The 24,175-nt window shown below is 36.1% G+C and overlaps 1 protein-coding gene across 8 annotated transcripts in view; it reads right to left on the reverse strand.

The window, feature by feature from the left end:
• Nucleotides 1-8,301: 8,301 nt before the first annotated feature.
• LOC125658599 (BTB/POZ domain-containing protein 16-like) overlaps nt 8,302-24,175 on the reverse strand; it is a 65,083-nt gene continuing 49,209 nt past the window's right edge. For 4 of the 8 annotated variants that reach the window (XM_048889889.2, XM_048889892.2, XM_048889890.2 and 1 more), the window contains 7 exons: nt 23,134-23,225; nt 17,404-17,486; nt 15,448-15,534; nt 14,922-14,999; nt 12,971-13,069; nt 11,555-11,743; nt 8,302-10,342 (listed from right to left, as the gene is read on the reverse strand). In XM_048889889.2, coding sequence (XP_048745846.2) covers nt 10,274-10,342; nt 11,555-11,743; nt 12,971-13,069; nt 14,922-14,999; nt 15,448-15,534; nt 17,404-17,486; nt 23,134-23,225 — 697 coding nt within the window. In that variant the 3' untranslated portion in view covers nt 8,302-10,273. The remainder of the gene's footprint in view (nt 10,343-11,554; nt 11,744-12,970; nt 13,070-14,921; nt 15,000-15,447; nt 15,535-17,403; nt 17,487-23,133; nt 23,226-24,175) is intronic. The other 4 variants (XM_056148840.1, XM_056148838.1, XM_048889894.2 and 1 more) reach the window with 2 other exon arrangements.

The raw sequence follows: 24,175 nt of genomic DNA on the forward strand, positions 1-24,175 counted from the left end.
TTAAATTCATAACGACAAGCTCTTATATTCGTCTCTCATTTAGAATTGTTTTTAATAAGAGCTCAAATGAACCTTTCGGCATTCACAGTGGATAATCCTGAAATTTTGTACTTCAAAATTAAATTTTTGATATAGTAAGAAAGTATCCTTCCACTCTTACGCACACGTTCAATTTTCATTTTCGCCTTGCTATCAAGATTGGTCCTTCACTTTGGTGTTCCGAATGACAATGAAAAGACTGAACGATGAACGAACGGTGAGCGCACGCTGAACGCTTTGTGAACGGTGAACGAACGGTGAGCGCACGCTGAACGTAAAACTGTGAACGGAGAGAGCACGGTGAACGCACGCTGAGCGAACGGAAAAATGGTAAAGTAGAACGTTTCAGGGACTGTAACCCTGGAACTAAATGGATTGATTGTATCTTGTTTAATGTCCCTCTCGATAATTTTTCACTCACATGGAGACGTCACCAATACCGGTGAAGGACTTCAAATTTAGGCCTATGCTCGGCGCTTACGGCCATTGAGCAATGGGGATTTTTTAGCGTGCCACACCTACTGTAACACGGGACATCCGTTTTTAAGGTCATCTCCGAGGACCCGTGACATTCACACCTGATGCCTAGCGTTTGGCGATGGAACTGTCACTACCTGTTTTAACGACTTACAATGCAAGTCTGTCTCGGCTGGGATTCGAACTCCTACCTTCCGCATGCGGGACGAACGCTCTACCTTTAGACCACCGCGGCAGTTTGGGAACTAAACAGAAACATTCAAAATACTTCATTTCCTCCCTTCGGAGATAACGACAATTAAAATATCATAAACAAATTACATGTAGATTAGAACAAAACAGTAGAAAAATAGAAATAAACTATGTATATATTAGAAAAGAAAAGGAAAAGGAGAGGATACGTAATTGTAGCAGCTGACCTTCCTGGACGCGGCTTCCTCCCACCTGAGCCTTTGACCTGTTTGTGTGAGCTGCAGCAGTGCAAAAAGCCTGTGGTCATTTCCACAAAAATATTAAGATTAAGATAATATTTGTGTCTCTGCCTTATACTTAACTGAGTGCAACTACATGTATACCCGAAGTAAGAATACAAGTTTTATGCCCTATTAATACTTACTTGTGCTCATTCTAAAGTATGCAAGTGGAGAATTGTAAAAAGAATTAGTGTTTTAAAGTTAATCGTAAGATTTGTTGTGAAAAGGGCCACAGAAATCCAAGAACAGAAGGAGGACATATTCCGTCTTCTGTAGAGGACTAGACGTGTTACCACCAAGCAAAACAAACTAGGTACAACTCGTATTCTGTGAGCTGACATAGCTCTGCGCATTGACGTACGTGATAGAAGTTCGTAGTTACATTCCACCACTGATTACGAATGGATCCCATGGAGGAACAGGAGGAAAGAAAAAACATCGATGAAAGGGATTCCACACACTGAACAGTTAGAAGGCAGAGTATTCGTATTTATAGGAGTAGTGGTATACAGTTAGAAGGCAGAGTATTCATATTTATAGGAGTGGTGGTACACATTTAGAAGGCAGAGTATTCATATTTATAGGAGTGGTGGTACACAGTTAGAAGGCAGAGTATTCGTATTTACAGGAGTGGTGGTATACAGTTAGAAGGCAGTGTGTTCGTGTTTACAGGAGTGGTGGTACACAGTTAGAAGGCAGAGTATTCATATTTATAGGAGTGGTGGTATACAGTTAGAAGGCAGATTATTCGTATTTATAGGAGTGGTGGTACACAGTTAGAAGGCAGAGTATTCGTATTTATAGGAGTGGTGGTACACAGTCAGAAGGCAGGGTATTCATATTTACAGGAGTGGTGGTACACAGTTAGAAGGCAGAGTATTCATATTTACAGGAGTGGTGATACACAGTTAGAAGGCAGAGTATTCATATTTATAGGAGTGGTGGTACACAGTTAGAAGGCAGAGTATTCGTATTTACAGGAGTGATGGTACACAGTTAGAAGGCAGAGTATTCATATTTATAGGAGTGGTGGTACACAGAAGGCAGAGTATTCATATTTATAGGAGTGGTGGTACACAGTTAGAAGGCAGAGTATTCGTATTTACAGGAGTGGTGGTACACAGTTAGAAGGTAGAGTATTCATATTTATAGGAGTGGTGGTACACAGTCAGAAGGCAGGGTATTCGTATTTACAGGAGTGGTGGTACATAGTTAGAAGGCAGTGTGTTCGTATTTACAGGAGTGGTGGTACACAGTCAGAAGGCAGGGTATTCGTATTTACAGGAGTGGTGGTACACAGTTAGAAGGCAGTGTGTTCGTATTTACAGGAGTAGTGGTACACAGTTAGAAGGCAGAGTATTCGTATTTACAGGAGTGGTGGTACACAGTTAGAAGGCAGTGTGTTCGTATTTACAGGAGTGGTGGTATACAGTTAGAAGATAGAGTATTCGTATGTATAGGAGTGGTGGTACACAGTCTGTGAACAAACTGGAATAAGGTTATTTCATTACAAAAGATTTGAAGCTTCCAAATGTCTGCAGGTTTTGTATAAGGGGATATTTGACTAAAGTATACGTAGATGAAGTCAAAGTCAGAAGTTATTCGATTTTGTTTGTCAAGTTCGTATGATAGATTGACAGCATTTCTGACAGTCTTTTTCCAAGATGAATTATTAAAACCCTTACAAACAAAGATACATTGCTGGATCCAGTACAAGCCCCTATCTTTGCTCCTCACGAACATACATGTATTAACATCTGTGAAGCAGAAACCTCAACCGTATTGTGCCAATACATATGTCATATGCGTTGTTAATCAAATGTGGGTTCTAAAAAAATCTTCAGAAGTTTTAGTAAATATGAAATGGCAAAACTTTTCTCAAATCAACAAAACATGAATTTTCAACACAAAAATGGAAAACGGAAATATTCATATCTAGTGAACAGTCACACAAAAAATTACTTTGTTAAACACCACTCTGATTCTATGCACAAGTACTCTGAAGTTGAAATAAAACCTGTTTCATATTCGTACGGATAACAGCAGTCTGACGCGATAACTTCCTATTACGTCATCAAATTTCTCTCTCGGTAACTTTGATACCTAATGAAAAGAATGATGCAGGATGTTAGATACAAATGAACCTCTGAAGATTTTATCTAAACAAGCAAAAAACCTACTGAATCGGTGATATATACCCTTCTCACTCTTCGTTCGTATACATGTATATATGAATACAGCATCTGTTGGAAATGCTACTGACGTCACGATAGAGAACATGGTAGATGTTTTTCTTGCAGTTTGTCATTCTTTCAATCAAGTGAAAACAATCTGTTATAAACCCAGTCCTTTATCACACCAAACTGCCGTACATGGCATTTCAGGAATCTCGTACACGCGTGGGGAAACGTGAAAGGAATACACGTTTTGAGAACAATTTCCCAATTATATTGTTCTTATAACGATTTAAAATCTTGTTGATGAAAAGTGAAGGTAACACACAGTGATCAATGAAAGGTGAAGATAACGAACAGTGATCAATCTCATAACTCCTATAAGCAATACAAAATAGATAGTTGGGCAAACATGGACCCCTGGACATGCCAGAGGTGGGAGCAGGTGGCTAGGAAGAGTATAAGCATCCCTTTCGACCGGTCGCATCTGCCGTGCGCCTGTATATCTAGATTCGGTAAACGGAGTACTCTGTAATCAAAATCAGTGTACCAATATGTTGACTGTGTTCAGCAGTCACTCTTACATAATCAGGAAATATAATTCAAATCGTTCCTATATACATGTATGATGTTCCACACTTTAGGCTCAATAGACCAGATGGGCACATGTTTGTCCAACTGTTAATTTTGTATTCCTTGAGATTGATCACTGTTTGTAATATTCACCTTTTCATTTAAAGTGAAAATTTGAAAGTATCTGGTTAGAATTAATTCCAGATCCAGTCGGAAAAAATTATGTGAATAGATCATTTCATTTTCCAAAAAATGTTGATCTGAAAAGTTCTTGAATGTCAATGTTAGGTTTCAGTGGAAAGCTGAAGCGTTCTGTACAGTATCATGCTATCAAAATAATTACGTTTCCTTTTGATACAAAGAGGTTGTGTTGGAAGGATAGTTATTCCGAACATACAATTTAAAACTCTGTCTTTTCTATTTCACGAAATAGAGATAAAAGGGATGATCATCAATCTTTTTCGTATTCTGGGGAGATATGAACAATCGAAGGATCCACAGCATCGACTATAGATGTCAGATTTTCCAGTTCTCTTGGTTTAAAATGAGAGAATCCCTGCCAATGATATTGGTAGTCTGGCTAGATTTGAAAGTGAGCGCCAAATTAACATAAATGCAAATATTAATTATTTGATGATATCAATAATGCAATTATTGCGCGCAATAACTGAATTGTGCATGTATGAAATCAATTATTGCTTCTATCGATTAAATTGATGTGTGCATAATACAGTGTGATTGATTTCATTCGCGGATCAGTTGTAGCATTGTGCGCAATATTTGGATTGATGCGCACTTCAAAATTCAAATTCATTATTGCTCTCATCAATTGAATTGATTCACAACTCTTTATTTTGTATTGCTTGTGGGAGTGATGAAATTGATCACTGTTCGTTATCTTCACTTTTCATGCCATCAAAAGTATTCACCTGATCAAGCAGTACAGGAAGTGACTGATGTGTGTCTCTGTCACAGTACAGGAAGTGACTGATGTGTGTCTCTGTCACAGTACAGGAAGTGACTGATGTGTGTCTGTCACAGTACAGGAAGTGACTGATGTGTGTCCCTGTCACAGTACAGGAAGTGACTGATGTGTGTCCCAGTCACAGTACAGGAAGTGACTGATGTGTGTCCCTGTCACAGTACAGGAAGTGACTGATGTGTGTCTGTCACAGTACAGGAAGTGACTGATGTGTGTCTCTGTCACAGTACAGGAAGTGACTGATGTGTGTCTCTGTCACAGTATAGGAAGTGACTGATGTGTGTCTCTGTCACAGTACAGGAAGTGACTGATGTGTGTCTCTGTCACAATACAGGAAGTGACTGATGTGTGTCTCTGTCACAGTACAGGAAGTGACTGATGTGTGTCTCTGTCACAGTACAGGAAGTGACTGATGTGTGTCTCTGTCACAGTACAGGAAGTGACTGATGTGTGTCTCTGTCACAGTACAGGAAGTGACTGATGTGTGTCTCTGTCACAGTACAGGAAGTGACTGATGTGTGTCTCTGTCACAGTACAGGAAGTGACTGATGTGTGTCTCTGTCACAGTACAGGAAGTGACTGATGTGTGTCTCTGTCACAGTACAGGAAGTGACTGATGTGTGTCTCTGTCACAGTATAGGAAGTGACTGATGTGTGTCTCTGTCACAGTATAGGAAGTGACTGATGTGTGTCTCTGTCACAGTACAGGAAGTGACTGATGTGTGTCTCTGTCACAGTACAGGAAGTGACTGATGTGTGTCTCTGTCACAGTACAGGAAGTGACTGATGTGTGTCTCTGTCACAGTATAGGAAGTGACTGATGTGTGTCTCTGTCACAGTACAGGAAGTGACTGATGTGTGTCTCTGTCACAGTACAGGAAGTGACTGATGTGTGTCTCTGTCACAGTACAGGAAGTGACTGATGTGTGTCTCTGTCACAATACAGGAAGTGACTGATGTGTCTCTCTCTCACAATACAGGAAGTGATTGATGTGTGTCTCTGTCACAGTACAGGAAGTGACTGATGTGTGTCTCTGTCACAGTACAGGAAGTGACTGATGTGTGTCTCTGTCACAGTACAGGAAGTGACTGATGTGTGTCTCTGTCACAGTACAGGAAGTGACTGATGTGTGTCCCTGTCACAGTACAGGAAGTGACTGATGTGTGTCTCTGTCACAGTACAGGAAGTGACTGATGTGTGTCCCTGTCACAGTACAGGAAGTGACTGATGTGTGTCTCTGTCACAGTACAGGAAGTGACTGATGTGTGTCTCTGTCACAGTACAGGAAGTGACTGATGTGTGTCTCTGTCACAGTACAGGAAGTGACTGATGTGTGTCTCTGTCACAGTACAGGAAGTGACTGATGTGTGTCTCTGTCACAGTATAGGAAGTGACTGATGTGTGTCTCTGTCATAGTACAGGAAGTGAATGATGTGTGTCTTTGTCATGGTACAGATGTGTAAACGTTACGTACAGATGCTGGACAACAGGTGATCACAATAGCTTACTTGAGCTAAATGCTCAGCTGAACTAGGAGATAGAACATTATCACCTGCACATGTCTTTGAAGTGGACAACATCGGATCAAAACTGAATTAGGAATTTCCAAAATGATGCGAAAGATTATATTATGGTCCTTCACTGAAATCTCTTTCTACCAGCTCTTGCATATAATTGTGAAAAAAGGAGAAAATGTTACTTTAATTACGAACTGGGAATAAATGAATGATAGTAATATCCAATCCAGTCTACATAACACCGATCAGGCATCGTTTGGCAAGTTCCAGTAGCTGTTTTATTATCTAATGATACAGTGTATAACAAATAAACACTCGCGTCTCGAATCAATTCAACTTCATGTAGGTATTCCATTTTATCTGTATTAAGAACGGTCAACCAGGTATCCTTTTGTAGGCTCTAGAGGCCGGTTTCAATGATACAATTATTAACATTTTCTTTGTCAACACGATGCTTTAGCTACCATCGAAGTACAATATTTGCCTTGCCCTCCATTGTCGATGAATATTGTATTTCTAAGATAAACATTACACCAACCTCAACAATTGTATGCTATTCACCATCACAAACCTTCAATCCCATGGGGATCCGGGTTAGAATTGGTCCTCTGTATCCCACCCCCGGGGATCCGGGTTAGAATTGGTCCTCTGTACCCCACCCCTGGGGATCCGGGTTAGAATAGGTCCTCTGTACCCCACCCCCGGGGATCCGGGTTAGAATAGGTCCTCTGTATCCCACCCCCGGGGACCCGGGTTAGAATAGGTCCTCTGTACCCCACCCCCGGGGATCCAGGTTAGAATAGGTCCTCTGTACCCCACCCCCGGGGATCCGGGTTAGAATAGGTCCTCTGTACCCCACCCCCGGGGATCCGGGTTAGAATTGGTCCTCTGTACGGCTTGCTTGTCGTAAGAGGCGACTAAATGGGACTGTCCTTTGGATAAGACCGTAAAAATCGAGTCACCGTGTCAGGTGTGGCACGATAAAGATCCCTCAATGCTGAAAGGCCGTAATTGCCGAGCATAGACGTAAATTCGGAGCCTTTCTTCGGCAACGGTGACGTCTCCATATGAGTGAAAAATTCTTGAGCGGGACATTAAACAATATCCAACCAATCCACAAGCCTTCATGGTGAATAAAGCAAATGATTTTTAAATGTTGGGCCAAAATTCAAAGTTATACCATTGGTAGTTATTTTTTGGTCTCCCAATGAAAACTCGCGTCTACAATAACACAAGGTCTTGTACTCTAGCTGTAAACAAAGATGGCCTGCCACGCTCTAGCAGCTAGTTCCAATGTTTTGAATCATTCATTGATATAATTAAAAAGAATTATTGCCATTTTAAAGGCAACAAAATGCTTTAGTTACCGGAGAAGGATAATCCCGAACCTGGACTAAAAAATGAAAGGTGAAGATAACGAACGGTGATCAATCTCATAACTCCTATAAAGATGAAGATAAGATAACGAACAGTGATCAATCTCATAACTCCTATAAAGGTGAAGATAATGAGCAGTGATTAATCTCATACATGTAACTCCTATAAAGGTGAAGATAACGAACGGTGATCAATCTCATAACTCAAATAAAGGTGAAGATAACGAACAGTGATCAATCTCATAACTCCTATCAAGGTGAAAATAACGAACAGTGATCAATCTCATAACTCCTATAAGCAATACAAAATAGATAGTTGGGCAAACACGGACCCCTGGACACACTAGAGGTGGGAGCAGGTGCCTAAAATGTCAATAATTGTATAATAGCTAGAGAGACATCCTGCCGAAATTCATGTCTTGACCCTTAATTTTGATAGGAGATAATATGTGGACAATGGCACAAAATACAACATTCTGAGTCAAAGCCAAACATTCCACTCCTACAGGAAAACCACCTAGTGAGGCCATCCTATCTACAATGTATATCTTTGCATAGTGTAGTGATCTGAGTTTGTTTGAAACACACTGCACACAAACATCAATGTCACCCAGATCAGCTAGCCTGTGAGTGATTGCTACCCTCATCTTGTGAATTTATCACATGATTTACAAGAAATACACCGTTACTTAAAATCTGTCATTTATTCACAACAACCAAATAAATATTTTAAGGGAAATACACAACAAAATGGCCGCTTGAAAATATCACAGATATCTTGGAAAATAAATTACACTTGTAGGCATGATTAAATAACCATTATGTAAGATTTATAGTAGCATGCTATGACAATAACCCACTGACATACCATATAATCATCATACACTGTACTGCACATGTGATGTCATTAGGCTTCCACAGGTGTTCTTATATATCTACGTGTATAATATGAACTATTCAAAACTTCCTCTATTTTACATGTAGCATATAATCACATTAATTTGCTTAGTACTTCTATTTAATATAAATTGACATGGTTTTAAAAATAATTTTGAATATATATCACTAAAAATATATTTATTATAAAAATTTGTATTTCAAAGTAAAATTTGGTTTTAAAAATATACATGTTAATTCACCCTCCAGATTGAAATAAACATTTGGTAATAAATATGTACATTTAATATAAAAATCTGAATACACATAAGCAGTAAACGAATTGATGAAAAGTATTAATACATTATTATCCAAAATGTTTTATGTAGAGAATATATATGTAATAGAGAAAATACAAATATTTTTGAAAGGACCAAACTGTATGCTTTCAGCGGCTAAATACATGTAATTTTCTTATAAACACATTCTAAACAATAACAGCTAGGTTAGAAATTTATAAATATAGCTCTTTGAAAGCAAATAATATTCATAATGAACGCAAATATCAAACTGCTTCCGCTTTCCAATTAGATTGACGCCTACCTGTGTAGAGCAGTATCAGGATGAACTAAAAACAGGAAGTGCTACCAGAAAAATACCCTCCTCATAGGGAGTGTGCATTCACAACAATCAACAATTAACAATACAAAACAATCCCACAGGGTTTACAATAATAAACTCTTAAAATCTAACAAATTTTATTACACAGATCAACAACAGTCAAGTTCTTTATCATAAAATATAGTTTGTGGTATTTTTATTTTTAAAAAAGGCAAATTGTAGAAACTGCACTGATCAGTTTTCATGGGGAAAAAAATCTTGGCACCAAGTCATATATTCATCAATTTTCTCAAAACAATTGTCATCGCCTCCCATATGTTATTTTTTTTCTGAAGGCCAATTTTCTCTACTGAACACAGTCATTGAAATATATACTGTACAAAAATTTACACTGCACCAGAAAATCTTAAGTTTTAGTATCACAGATCTAGGCTGGCTAGTGTCATAAACTGAAAAATACTGAAGTTAAAAATCTCAAATTTGCATAATTCTAAACCTTTTCATATTTCTGAGCATGCAGTGGTCTACTGTGCAAGACTATACCAAGTATGATTCAGTACTTCAATGAATTAATTATGCAAGGATGTCACGAAAGATAAAAATTCTAAAATTCAATAAGAATATCTGTACACTACTTAAATCATTGCTCCTGGTTATAAATAAAATGCTTTCACTTTATCTTGAATTTACAGTTTTCATTTTCACATTATATAAAGAATAGGGCAATATAACTTCTACTTTAGAATCTAATTTCATGGATTTATTTTAAACAATACAAGTCTGTCCTCGTGTCCTGCATTATTTCAATCCAGCAATTAAGCCTATACACTGTGTTGAACACTTTAAATGACAGAATTTTATCTCGTCAGCAACATAAACACCATATCTATAATGGCACATTAAGATATTACATGTAAATAACATATCAGTTTTCCATTTATGGTGAAACAAAGAAGGGATTTGAACCTCCAACAAACCCAACAAAACAATGAATGGAGGCGTGAGGTAACCAAAGTTATGATTCATTTCTTAGTCAGAGTATTTATATATACGCAATGAAAGCTAGCAATAGGGATTGGTAATTGAGCAAATTTTAAGGCAAATTTATATAAAATATGTTTCTAGACAGTTTTTCTGGTTCTTTTTTAACTTCCATTATGACCTTCAGGATGATGGAAACATCAAGGCGAAGGTCACATACACAGGGCAGTCCAGCTTCTCCATCTTTAAACACTGAAAGAAAAAACCATGGTAATTAGCACACGGTGCATATTCATCATAATGGAAGGTGAAGATAACGAACAGTTATAACTCCTGCAAGCAATACAAAATAGAGAGTTGCATTATCACAGGGCAAAGACGGACACCTGGATATACCAGAGGTGGGATCAGGTGCCTTGGAGGAGTAAGTATCCCCTGTCAACCAGTGACATCCGCCGTGAGCCCTGTATCTTAAATTGATCAGATAAACGGAGTCATCCGAAGTCAAAATCAGTGTGCCAAGAACGGCCTAAGTAACAATGTTATATCATGTAAAGGGTGCACCATCTCCAAAGCCTTGATTTTCCTGCTTCAAAAAGCATTACTTGTCAAAAGTAAATAAAGTCAAAGAATCCAATGGCTCTTTAAAGAAGATTAAAAATTCACAAAATGGCCGATGTCTCTCATTGAATTTCCCTGTGTAAATTAATGCACAAAAGGATTATAGCCTAAGAAACAAGTTTTCATAAAACTTGAGGCCGCTTTACACAATAATACGTCAACTTACATACAACTTGTTGCTTTCAACTTTTGTAATATATTCCTCACCTATATGTACAGTAAAACAGGTTTAGATACCATTCTATTGTTATGCTACCAAAAAAGTCCCTTAGAAGTATAGATTTTTTGTTTATATATAATTTCTGCTGACATGGAAGCACATGAAGAAGATTCTCCTTATCACGTCTACATTGCATTTTCACCAGAGAAGATGAGGAAAGCCATGGAAGATCCATTGCTATTCAGGAATTTTCTTAGAATGGGTTTGTCTGAGATACTTGAGGTATAAAATAAAGTTGTCAGGGAAGCATAAAGAGATCACCCAAATCCCATGTCTCTGATTGGCCAGAGAACTTGCTGTACAGACTAGAAATACGTTTTATTCGAACACATGAAATATACGATTCTGGGAAGGTTTAAAATCCATGTATTTCTCTACAGTGACATGATAACATTTTATTGTATACAACAAGGTTATTTAGCTTAATGCTTAACTGTGTTAACCGGCCTTTACCAGTTTTTTTCTAATGTCAAGCTTAATGCTTAACTGTGTTAACCGGCCTTTACCAGTTTTTTTCTAATGTCAAGCTTAATGCTTAACTGTGTTAACCGGCCTTTACCAGTTTTTTTTCTAATGTCAAGTGACACCTGGTGGTGGGGAAAATAGCACCATACAATTCTCACCTCACTTCTGCTTGTTTTGTCTCCAAGTCCAAATTTCTGACTGACAATGCCTGTGGTCAAGAGTGAGTTATCCCCCCTGTTGTACTGCTGTACCGTGATGCAGTACCGCACCTCCCTATCAGGCCTCATTGAGAATGTATGTCTCTCACACTGGCGGAAGCTCAAAATTGGGTCCCCAGGTCGAAGTCTCTGTTAGAAAAACAGTTTACTTTATTTTCCAGTCATTTTATTTTATAATTAGGACATTGCTGTTAAGTATATATAGAGAGAACATTTGTATTTTTCCATTTCTTGTACAGAAATACTAACATGATAATTCTGTGTATATAACCAATATTTTTTTCCCGACCCTCGTACCTCTTGATTCCCCTGTTGACCAGAATGGTGTTAATTTCAATATAATTTGGTTGGGGACATGCAGTTTACACTTTATATGCTGTGAAGGAGTCATAAAAAATCAAAAACTGTGGAAAGCGCTCTGTATGCTCTGTATGATAAACGCCGAGTCAATTTTAAGCTGTACGTATCCGAAGATCAACAAGAACACTCACACCGAAAAATACACCTATTCAAAATTAACACTAACACTGAAAAATACACCTATTCAAAATTTAATGCAGTATAGTGATTTTGTTCTAATACATAATGTTATAAAGTATAACTAGAGAAGCAAAATATTTTACTTTTTAAAAACATGTTAAGGTTACCTCCACCCTATGTGATTTATCAATATTTATTGTTGAAAGTGAAAAAACTGTAGTAATCAATTTCCACTAAATATAGTCTTTTAAGATGTACAAAAACAGAAGCATAGGTCATCATCAGAAAATCATATACTTTTGTACAACAGAATAAAAATAGATGAAAATTTGTTAAAATGACAAAATTTGAAAGTCAAAACTGCTAATTCATAACTTTGTACAAAATTAATGGTGGATATTATGGAAATCATTGTATGATAGACCTACATTAGAGGAAACACAAGCATAGGCATTATTACCATTGACAACATTTTTATAATTATGAATAATTGTTTATTTATGGAAAATATAAACTTTTTCACTATTAGTTGCATGTTTACCTTTTTTTTTAAATTTCAACCAGTAAATAAAATTCCTCTAAAAGATATATTTCTATAATGTGCAAATTTTATTTATCAAAGATATATAACATCACACAAAGATTGATCTACCTTAATTTCTATCATTTATATTGATCAACACAAAAACAATTTGATGTAAAACAATTAATTAACACAGATAAACAGGGAGCAACATCCTGAAAATCAGTATTGTGACACATCATTCATGGCCTTCCTATGGTGTGGATAAATTGGGTTTGATGCATGGTGATCAAGCAACAAGACTGTGTTATATACTATGTAAAATTCAATTATGTTAGAATTATGTAGATTACCTGCATGTAGAAAGTCACATGACCAACACTGCTTCTGACAGCCTTCAGCTCAAAATGGAATCCGTGAAGAGAGAGAACCTCAGAATGATAGTGAGGCTCCTACAAAAGCAAACAACTTTTTCTATGTGTCGTACATGTTATTCATGGTTTCATTCATTTTATTTACAAAAAGGCACTTAGAAAGGAGAAAGGAAAAATTTAATTATTCAAATCAGATAACACATTTTCTTACTCTGAGTATCATCTTTATTCTCTGTTACATCATGGCGTTAGCAGTTCTATAACTACATACTATCTTAAAAACACAGCATCACCTTTTGACATCAACGGCAACACTAGATTTCATTTGGTTATTTTTCTGAGTGTTGATTTCTTTATTTGTGTCATTATGTTACAGACACTAGAAATATGTCCATTGGGCATGAATGCCCCACTGTGAATGTTCAGAAATAAACACAAACTCTATAAATAAATTGTGCAGTGAAGGTCACATAAAATGTTAAGGTGGAAGAAAATTGGGTCAAGTTGTTATATGTGAAGTTTCACAAAATGAAATCTTCAACAATTTAAATGATTCAGAGATGAACTAAACTAAACTGATCCCACCTCTAGTGTGTCCAGGGGTCCGTGTTTGCCCAACTATCTATTTTGTATTGCTTATAGGAGTTATGAGATTGATCACTGTTTGTTATCTTCACCTTTCATTTGAGTCTATGTCTCATAAACAGTCCATGTAGGTCAGAAATTGACTGGTTCTACCCACAATATTCCCATGAATGAATTCCCATGATGGCATCTTTAAAAGGTTAGTCAATGAAGTTGAACACAAAATCAGTGACATTCCCTTGCAATGAGTATCCACAAGCTTTTTCAACTTTATGATAATTTTAGTCACAAATAGTGAAGTTCTATGAAGTCCCATAATGACCTTGACCTTTATCCTTTTAACCCCAAATTCAATATAACTCTGCCTCTTTTGATAAGAAAGCTACATATGCAAGTGAAGTTTGAAATCAATCTAGCAAAAACTGCATGTAGAATGTCTACAAGCTTTTTCCCTGAAGTTCCATAGTGACCTTGACCTTTGGACCCCCAAATCAATTGGATTATTCCCCTTTTGATAACAAAGTTACCTGTGCTGTATCAAATCAATCCAGCAAAAATATCTGGCCTTCAGAGTGTCTACTAACTCAGTGTTACATGTACACCCACAGTCTCGTTACTACATCCCCTCTTGCAATCAATTGCAAGATAAAATTTCAAGGTCAAGGTCATATGGAAGGTCAGGGTCAGAAAATTTCAACATAGCTGTTATGTCATCAGCAAGATAAGTTGTAAATCTGTGTGTCAGTGAAGCATTTCCTGTAGTTTTAACTCGGAAACCAGCAACAGGAAATAGTTAAACCAAAGTGAGAAGTAGAGAAGACGGACATGACCAATGATGGGGGTACATATGATACAAAATGTGATGCTGTGTTTCTATCTGTTAATTCCGTGGGGATCTGAGTTAGAATAGGTCCTCAGTACCCCTTGCTTGTCATAAGAGGTGACTAAATGGGGCGGTCCTTCGAATGAGACTGCAAAAACTGCAGCAGATATGGCACAATAAAGATCCCTCACTGCTAAAAGGCATTAACTGCCGAGCATAGGCCTAAATTTTGCAGCCCTTCACCAGCAATGGTGATGTCTCCACATATGAGTGAAATATTCTCGAGAGGGACGTTAAACAAGATACAATCAATCAATCTATCTGGCACATTTGACACTGAGCACTGTACGACATCTTAAGAGCATCTCTATGTTAGAGGCTGTTATACATGGTGACTTTGATCTGAAAGTTTGTGCATCTCTAACGAAGCTAGGGCACAAGTGATTACTCTGATTAATGACAGTGTGTCAAATGGTCCGTAACTTAAAAGTGCATTAAAATTTGAATAAGTAACTTGCTTACATCATCTATAATGAAGCCCTGTCGAACCGAGTAAGCATTGAAGTTTCTGAGTGAACCCATGTCTCCACCACCTTGAAGCTACAAAATTCACACACAAATCTCACAGCAACATCATACTAAGATATCCATTGTACCTGTGTTAACAAAAAAACTAAAGCCAGCCATTGTCAGCCATCCTATATCATGTTCTAGATATTCTATCTCAGGAAGATTGAAGAATGCAGAGATTGAAGTTAATGAAAAATGCTTGATCAAAGTTTTAACACAACACCCCCCCCCCCCCCTCCCCCTCCAATCACCAAATCATTCTGCATTTTTCATTTCTTGAATTTTACGTACAAAATGGCTGACGTATGTATGCCATTGTTCAAATGTAAAAACACTGGCACACTGACTGAGAAGCACCTGTTGCATATTATTTGTTGGAATTATGCACCTAATACTATAGATGTAGTACATTCTAAATGCTAAAATACCCAAACCATTACTACACTACCTGTCTGATGATTGATAGCTGTAAACTTACTAGACTGTCCATGATAAAACCTTGTCTTTTGGCCAGACTTTTAAAATGGTCAATATTTGATGCTGAACTATCGCCACCATTTTGAAGCTCAAAACAGGAATTTCAGAAAATTATTCATTTCAAACACTGTAAACTATATTCATGTTACAGAAAGTATACATGTACCATATCATCATCATGAGAAAAACTTTATTTTGCTTATCACAATCAACACTGCTTTTTGTTTCAAAATTAAAAGTTTTGTTTTCAAAATTAAGTTTATTTTGTGCAACAATCCTGATACAACTCAGCTGTTATTTTCAATTAATTTGATCAAAATGACTGGGATCCAGAATTATAACATGAACATAAATATGACATTTTGCAACCAGGTTTGTATTTTGACATGAAATGGCCTTTTTTACAGAGTTTTTTCTCTAAGAAACATTGAGTATGATCATTGTAATTAGATTTATCTTTCACTACGTATCCATGATAGAATATGTTGTTAGATGTCTGAAGCTGCACTCTCTGTTTTCTGATAGAAAAACATTCTCAAAAATTAACATTTTAAATAATGAATAATAGCAGACTTTCTGTGCCCTTCTACCCCCTCCCCCACCTCTCCCCAAAAAAGTTACGAGAAATCTTAGATTTATAGGAATTTCAAATTGATCCTGAGCTGCAAAACTTTCTCACTGTAGACAAGTTTTAAACTAGCTATTCTTGAATAATAATAATGTGTTTACATTAAGGCAGTTCAATACATCAAGTTTAAAGAAAATCAGTTATCTAAGGGACCACAGGTGTTGTCTTCGTGGAGAAATTATCAAAATTATAACAAACAGTCATGCAATACACATTGTGCACTTCCTTTTAATACATAATTATATATCACAATGTATTATTTGCAAGAGTTATATACCTTTCGAGTGTGTCAAAATACACTGCCACAAGAGGCGTAATATTTGTACATGTATAGTAATGCCACAAGAGGCATAATATTTGTATAGTACTGCCACAAGAGGCGTAATATTTGTATAGTAATGCCACAAGAGGCATAATATTTGTATAGTATTGCCACAAGAGGCATAATATTTGTATAGTAATAGCTGCCACAAGAGGCATAATATTTGTATAGTACTGCCACAATTCTGGATGGGGCACTTGTCTCTAACACGCTGGTTTGTGACAAGTTGGTGGCATGTTTTGATTCAAGCTAGTCCCATCTTTTTTGCCAATTTTTTAGTCATGTGTTTTTTTATTGTGTATATGCAGTTTTGTATTCATGATTGCTCTATATTAATTAGGGTATATCTAATACATGCTCTTATTGTATTGTATGTACCTTTTTGGATTGTTCTCATTTTCCTTGTGACCGGTGTAACATATATTTTATACAGGACAATACTGCTACATGTATATTGTTTTACTTACATTGGCATTTGTAATAAATGTTCTTTTTCAATTCAAAGTATGTTAATGCTATTATCTATAATGGCAAAAAACAGAGCAGAGTAGACTCTGGTAGAAAGATTTGAAGGAAAAACACAGTCTACGGTATAAAACATAGACGATGGTATAATTGTATAGTACTGCCACAAGAGGCATAATATTTTGTAAAGTGTGTCAACATTATACTATCACAAGAGGCATATGCCTGTAAGGTGTCAACACATACTGCCTATAATATTCTTTCAACATATACTGTACTTGAAAATGAACAATCAGTTCCATGTATAGTATATGTTAAATGTCATTGTAATTGTGTGTATACTAATAATTTCTAGAACTATTAATAGAGTATGTTTTGCTGTTCCACTTTGAAATGCACAAATAAATCTCTGTTTTGAGAAACGATACAAAGAGTCTGAGCAGCATCTTTAATATTTAAAATTCATTGAATTCAAAAATGAAATATGAGTTAAATCAACAATTTTCAGATTATGATTAAGATTTGATTGGCATACTACTTACTGCATGATAATGCTGGGTGAGAAGTTCAATCAATTGGGCCTGGGGTAAAATATTCATTATCTGCATATCCTGGATGTGATTCGCTGAAATTAAAAAAAAGAAGAAAGCTTGTTAAGTGATTTCAGCTCTAATTTTGCAGACTCATCACGAATTCTGATTGGCTACAAAAGAAGTCAATGCTTATTATGAATAATCCATAACAGTGGATACAAATGGTGAACGTGAAACATATAATTTAAAAAAACATTGTGAAAATTAAATAAAGAAAAATGATAGAGTTGGCAATTTGCATGCTGAAGATGTGGTTGCAAGTTTAATAGTGTTTTATATATTCATATACTAGAGCTGAAACGATACGCCCCCTTCACGATACGATACATATTGCAATGCTTATGCAGCGATTTGATACTTTCAATACGATACAATGTACAGAAGAAACCAATAATAACATTGAAGAAAAATTAATTACCAACATTCACGAAAAATTAATTACCAACATTTACAATCATAATTTTAAATTGCCAAATGGTAAGATATTGCCTGTTCATTATTGTTTTTGTCAGACTCCAGGCAAACAACAATCTGAACATTATTGGACTCTATTTTGTCCCTCATGCAGGTATGTTAGATAATATTAAAGTGCAGGTCAAGCATGATGCATTTTACTGAACCCGTTTATAATAAACGTATCAAATAAAAAATCGAGGCAATGAATTGAACATTGAATTGAGTGTTTATATTGAACAGTATCGATATTTCGGTAATCGTTTCAGCCCTATCATATACAAGTGTTTGATTGTGCAAAATGCTTCAGAATGGGCAAAGGTGCAAAGAAAAGATGGTATGGTTTTTGTATATGTAGTATGAAATATGATTCATACATTTTTTTGAATAAAGTTTTCATATTTTGCCCAATCCTAAATTGAACTACAAATTCCTACTGGCTATAACTTCTAACTTTGAAGAAAAACTAAATGTGTCAGTGCATGTACAATGTATGACACAAATGTCCCCTGCATGATATTCATGTTTGAAATATTTGAAAGTCCCAGAATGTAAAAATAACATGACACAGACTAAGATATTGATCAATGCTTTAGTTTTCTTGAATGACTTATGATGAGAACTAATTTAAATTACATATTTTAAAGTTTTTACATTAAAATGAATTATTGAAAACTAATTATCTATAATTTAAGGGAATCTGAATGTGATCTGCAAGACTTAGTCATTAGCAAAAATGTACAAACTAAAAATATGCTTACCATCTAAAAAAACAACAACATATGTTAAAAAAAAAGTCCAGAAAACATATTAATTAGAAATTTTCAAAGTCTAAGGGCAATAAATTTTGGTGAAGATAGGTCAATCAGCACAAAAGTTGAACTTGATCTACCAATTTATAGCTCATTGTTGACCAGCATACACATGTAGCAAAAATTGTTTAGAAAACTATGATGAAATGACCGATGGATAGAGTATAATACCATATGCCCCAGCCTACAGTAAATAAGATAACTTGTAAAATTTACTAAATTTAAAGAATTGGTGAATAGAATGCCACCATATGGCCGCTCAAAGACCTTTAGTTACTAAAATAGAGAGAATTTATCATGACTATATTTCTTACTATTCCCTTCCAGCAACCTATATCTATATATTCTAATGTGATTTTATAAATGATCTTTCTTATGAGTACATGAAAAAGTAACTATGGTGACATTTGAAATTTATTTCAATGGACCATGGGAAGAAGAACATCTACTATCATGTGAGCAAAATAATAAAACTGGAAGAAAAAAAAATCTAAGAAGAGTTTAAAGACCTGCATTAATTCTTACCATAATATCTATAACACAAAAAAGAAGAAGATAGCACAATTAGAATACAATAACTATAAAATCTTTTAAAATGATATGCTACAATAAAGAGAAATATGGCATATATTTAAAATGGCTCAAAAAAATTTCGTGTTCAGAAACTTGCAAAATTCTGAAAGCTGATTTCATGACATTTCTCAAGATAAAGTTATTCCAACCATATTTTGATCAATTTAATTTGGTTCATATATATCTACATACTTCACATCATCATTTATTGAGCATTGGTTCATTCCAAAACTTTAACAAGAGGCCCGTGGGTCGCATTGCTCACCTGAGTCACCTTGGCCCATATTTAAAGATTTTCTCTATGTATTCGCATTTAAAACTTTGATCCCTATTGTGGCCCAAACCTACATGTATCACTGGGGTCCATGATTTTTACAAACTTGAATCTGCACTATGTCAGGAAGCTTTCATGTAAATGTAAACTCCTCTAGTCCAATGGTTCTTGAGGAGAAGATTTTTAAAGATTTTCTCTATATATTTGTATGTAAACCTTTGATCCCCTATTGTGGCTCCATGCACCCTTCCCCTGGGGGGCATGATTTTCACAAACTTGAATCTGCACTACAATGTATGTCAGGAAGCTTTCATGTAAATTTGAACTTTTCTGGCCCAGTTGTTCTTGAGAAGATTTTAAAAGATTTTTCCTATATATTTGTATGTAAAAGTTTGATCCCCTATTGTGGCCCCACCCTACCCCCAGAGGCCATGATTTGCATAAACTTGAATGTGCACTATGTCAGGAAGCTTTCATGAAATTTCAGCTCTTCTGGCCCCAGTGGTTCTTGAGAAAACAATTTTTAAATGACCCCACCCCATTTTTGCGATTATCTCCCCATTGAAAGGGGCATGGCCCTTCATTTGAAAAATCATGAATCCCCTTCACCGATAATGCTTTGTTCCAAGTTTGGTTGAAATTGGCGCAGTGGTTCTGGAAAGAATTTTTTAACAGTTGTCAATGTATTTTCACTATTTTGCTATTATCTCCCCTTAGAAAGGGATGTGGCCCTTTGTTTGAACAAACTTGAATTCCCTTCACCCAAGGATGCTTTGTGCCGAGTTTGATTGAATTGGTCCAGTGGTTCTGGAGAAGAAGGAGAAAATGTGAAAAGTTTACAACAACAACAACAATGACGGACAATGGACAAATGATCAGAAAAGCTCACTTGAGCATTTGTCTCAGGCGAGGTAATAAACTGGGAGCTGGATTTTTCATTCTGTGATTGAATTTATCGGTACTTGCAAAATCTTCCAAGTTAATGAACAAGGTTATCGGAAAAAATACATATAATACGCCCATCACTTATGTTGGGTGTTTTAAAATATGTCCCCAAATTGGACAAAGTTCAACAACTAGAATATTGTTAAAAATTAGAAACCTTGTAATATACACATCTTCAAGTCATTTACAAAGGCCCTAGCTTTAAAACTGTGAGGAGGATAAACCACGTGACAATGTAATAATTCCTCAAAACTAACTAAGTTCAACAACCTGTAGTTTTCTCAAATCAAAATCCTTGCCACATGCACAAATTCAATACCCATACAAACACTTTGTAAAATAAGGTCCTCACTTGAAAACTGTGGGAGGAGTTCGACAGACAAATCATATACCTCCATATAACATTAGATTTCAAATAAAGGGGCAAAACTAATGTAAAAGAGGTCAAAGAGAACAAAATTGCAATATGATTTAGATGTGACACACAATGAAACTACACAGCAAGTTTCAGCTTTATATACATGTATTGTGAAAGAAAAATGAAAACAGAAAACCCTGAACGGACAGACGGACGGACATACAGACATCACTATGCCATACATGTATGTCCCACCTATAATGGGTGTATCGAAAGTAAGTTTCAAGCCCTATATGAGCAATCACGTTGATAATATGAGATACACAATAAAAAGAAATATGTTTTGCTGTTTGTGATCATAATATCGCAGTCACACACACAAAAAAAGGAATATATATCTTGGTTTTTGTGATCATTATAAATGCCGTGGTCACACAATAAAAGGAATATATGTCTTATTGTTGGGATTATTGCCCGCCATACAATAAAAGGAATATGTCTTATTGTTGGGATTATTGCCCCCCACACAATATATAGAAATATGTCTTATTGTTGGGATTATTGCCCGCCACACAATATATAGAAATATGTCTTATTGTTGGGATTATTGCCCCCCACACAATATATAGAAATATGTCTTATTGTTGGGATTATTGCCTGCCACACAATATATAGAAATATATGTCTTATTGTTGGGATTATTGTCTGCCACACAATAAATAGGAATACGAGTATTCAGGATGGCATCACTTGTCAACAAGGCATCCAGGAGCCTACAATTACTCACCTGAACACTAACACTAATCGTATAGTGACTAAGCAGGATATTTGCCAAATGATATTGATCTAAAGTCTGAAGAAATCATTTGGCCCTTAGCGCTCTGACTTCTAAGTAATATGCGTCTTTAATGACTCTCCATTACTTAGTACTGCCTTGAACAATAATTCCTAATTTTCTTTAATAGTGACCTATATGTTAACCTAATGACCTTGTTACAAGGTCACTACACATCATCTGGCCATAGACATTCTGTGTACCAAGAAAGAGTCTAAAGGTTCTCTGTGACAAAATTATGCCCTATAGAGAAGAATTTCCTACTTTTCTATGACCTTTCAAGGTCATGTGACCTAAGCATTATATATACCAAGCATCAGCCTTTTTCAGAACAAGAGAAGTTTTGATTTTTCTTTATTAATGCATGTGCGTGCATGTAATATACGGACCTTGAACAAATGACCTCTGTTTAAGATCATTATACATACCATCTTGCCATAAACAATGTTTGTGCTAATCAATTACTCTTTATTACTTAGTTATGGTAGGAAAAAAGAAGATTTTTTTTTAATAGTGACCTAGACCTGATGACTTTGGGACAAGGTCACGGCATATCAACTGGTCAAAGACATTCTATGCACCAAGTATGAGCCTTGAATACCTCTTCCTAACAAATTTATAACCTACACAATAATTTTCTTTCCAGTGTGCCCTTGGCCTTGGTAATTTGAACTTGTTTCAAGATCACAACACACCACCTGGATATTAGAATTCATTGTACCAAGTATGAGCTTCAAGTGTCACTCAATCCCAAAATTACAATCAGGAGGACAAGTATTTTAAAAAAAAATTTAAATTTAAATATTGATCAGCATTAAAGTGTCCTTAAAGCCACATCATTTACTCTAGGATAATTCCAAGAACAGATTAAAATCTATATTATACTGTGATGCTTCTACATCAGTTTAGTCAAAATCAGATAAACAACTGTTCGTAAGCAGAAGATTTTTAAGTAACCATTATTTTTCCCCCATTTTCTCAATTATCTCCCTTTGATTAAGGACCGTTCCCTTCAGTTTGTTTAATGTGAAAGCACTGGGCCTAATGATACTGTGGATCAAATTTCAAAATAATAGGTTAAATATTTTTCAGGATATGGTCCATATTCCAAAACAATGCTAACATACAAAATTCAAAATTACATTCTATTAAATTTCATTTTATTATTAAACAATTCATAGCATTATCATTGCAATAAATATCCCTTCCTTTGAACAAATGGTTGTTTCCCAGTGAGCAGTTTTGTTCCCCATGTTCATATTCATTTCTGACAAGCTCATGACTTCAATTAAAAATCTTTAATTCTACATTTTATTTCATAAATTAGTTCTGCTCCAACCAGTCCTGGCTGTAAATTACTTAAATACAGAAGTAATACTGTAAAACAACTGTTTACCAGCTGTAATGCCTGTAAATGAATTCTACTTACTGTCAGTAATTCCAGTCAAACGGACTGCAGAGAAGAGAGCAGTATACATCTGGCCTTCATCCTTCTCCACAAGGGCACAGTTCTTAGGGAGACTGAAATAGACACCATACAATACAACCCACTGAAACAGACACCACACAATACAACACACGGACACACACACCACACAGTATAACACACTGACACAGACACCATACAGTATAACACACTGACACAGACACCACACAATACAACACACTGACAAACACACCACACAATATAACACACTGACAAACACACCACACAATACAACACACTGACACACACACCACACAATATAACACACTGACACACACACACCACAATATAACACACTGACACACACACCACACAATATAACACACTGACACACACACCACACAATATAACACACTGACACACACACCACACAATATAACACACTGACACAGACACCACACAATACAACACACTGACACAGACACCACACAATACAACACACTGACACACACACCACAATACAACACACTGACACACACACCACAATACAACACACTGACACATACACCACACAATACAACACACTGACACACACACACCACAATATAACACACTGAAACACACACCACAATACAACACACTGACACACACACACCACAATATAACACACTGACACCACACAATATAACACACTGACACAGACACCACACAATATAACACACTGAGACACACACCACACAATATAACACACTGACACACACACCACACAATATAACACACTGACACAGACACCACACAGTACAACACACTGACACACACACCACACAATATAACACACTGACACAGACACCACACAGTACAACACACTGACACAGACACCACACAATATAACACACTGACACACACACACCACACAATACAACACACTGACACAGACACCACACAATATAACACACTGACACACACACCACAATATAACACACTGACACAGACACCACACAATACAACACACTCAAACAGACACCACACAATACAACAGACTGAC

Source organism: Ostrea edulis, chromosome 9 (genome assembly GCF_947568905.1).
Source record: "Ostrea edulis chromosome 9, xbOstEdul1.1, whole genome shotgun sequence".
Classification (NCBI taxonomy): Eukaryota; Metazoa; Mollusca; class Bivalvia; order Ostreida; family Ostreidae; genus Ostrea; species Ostrea edulis.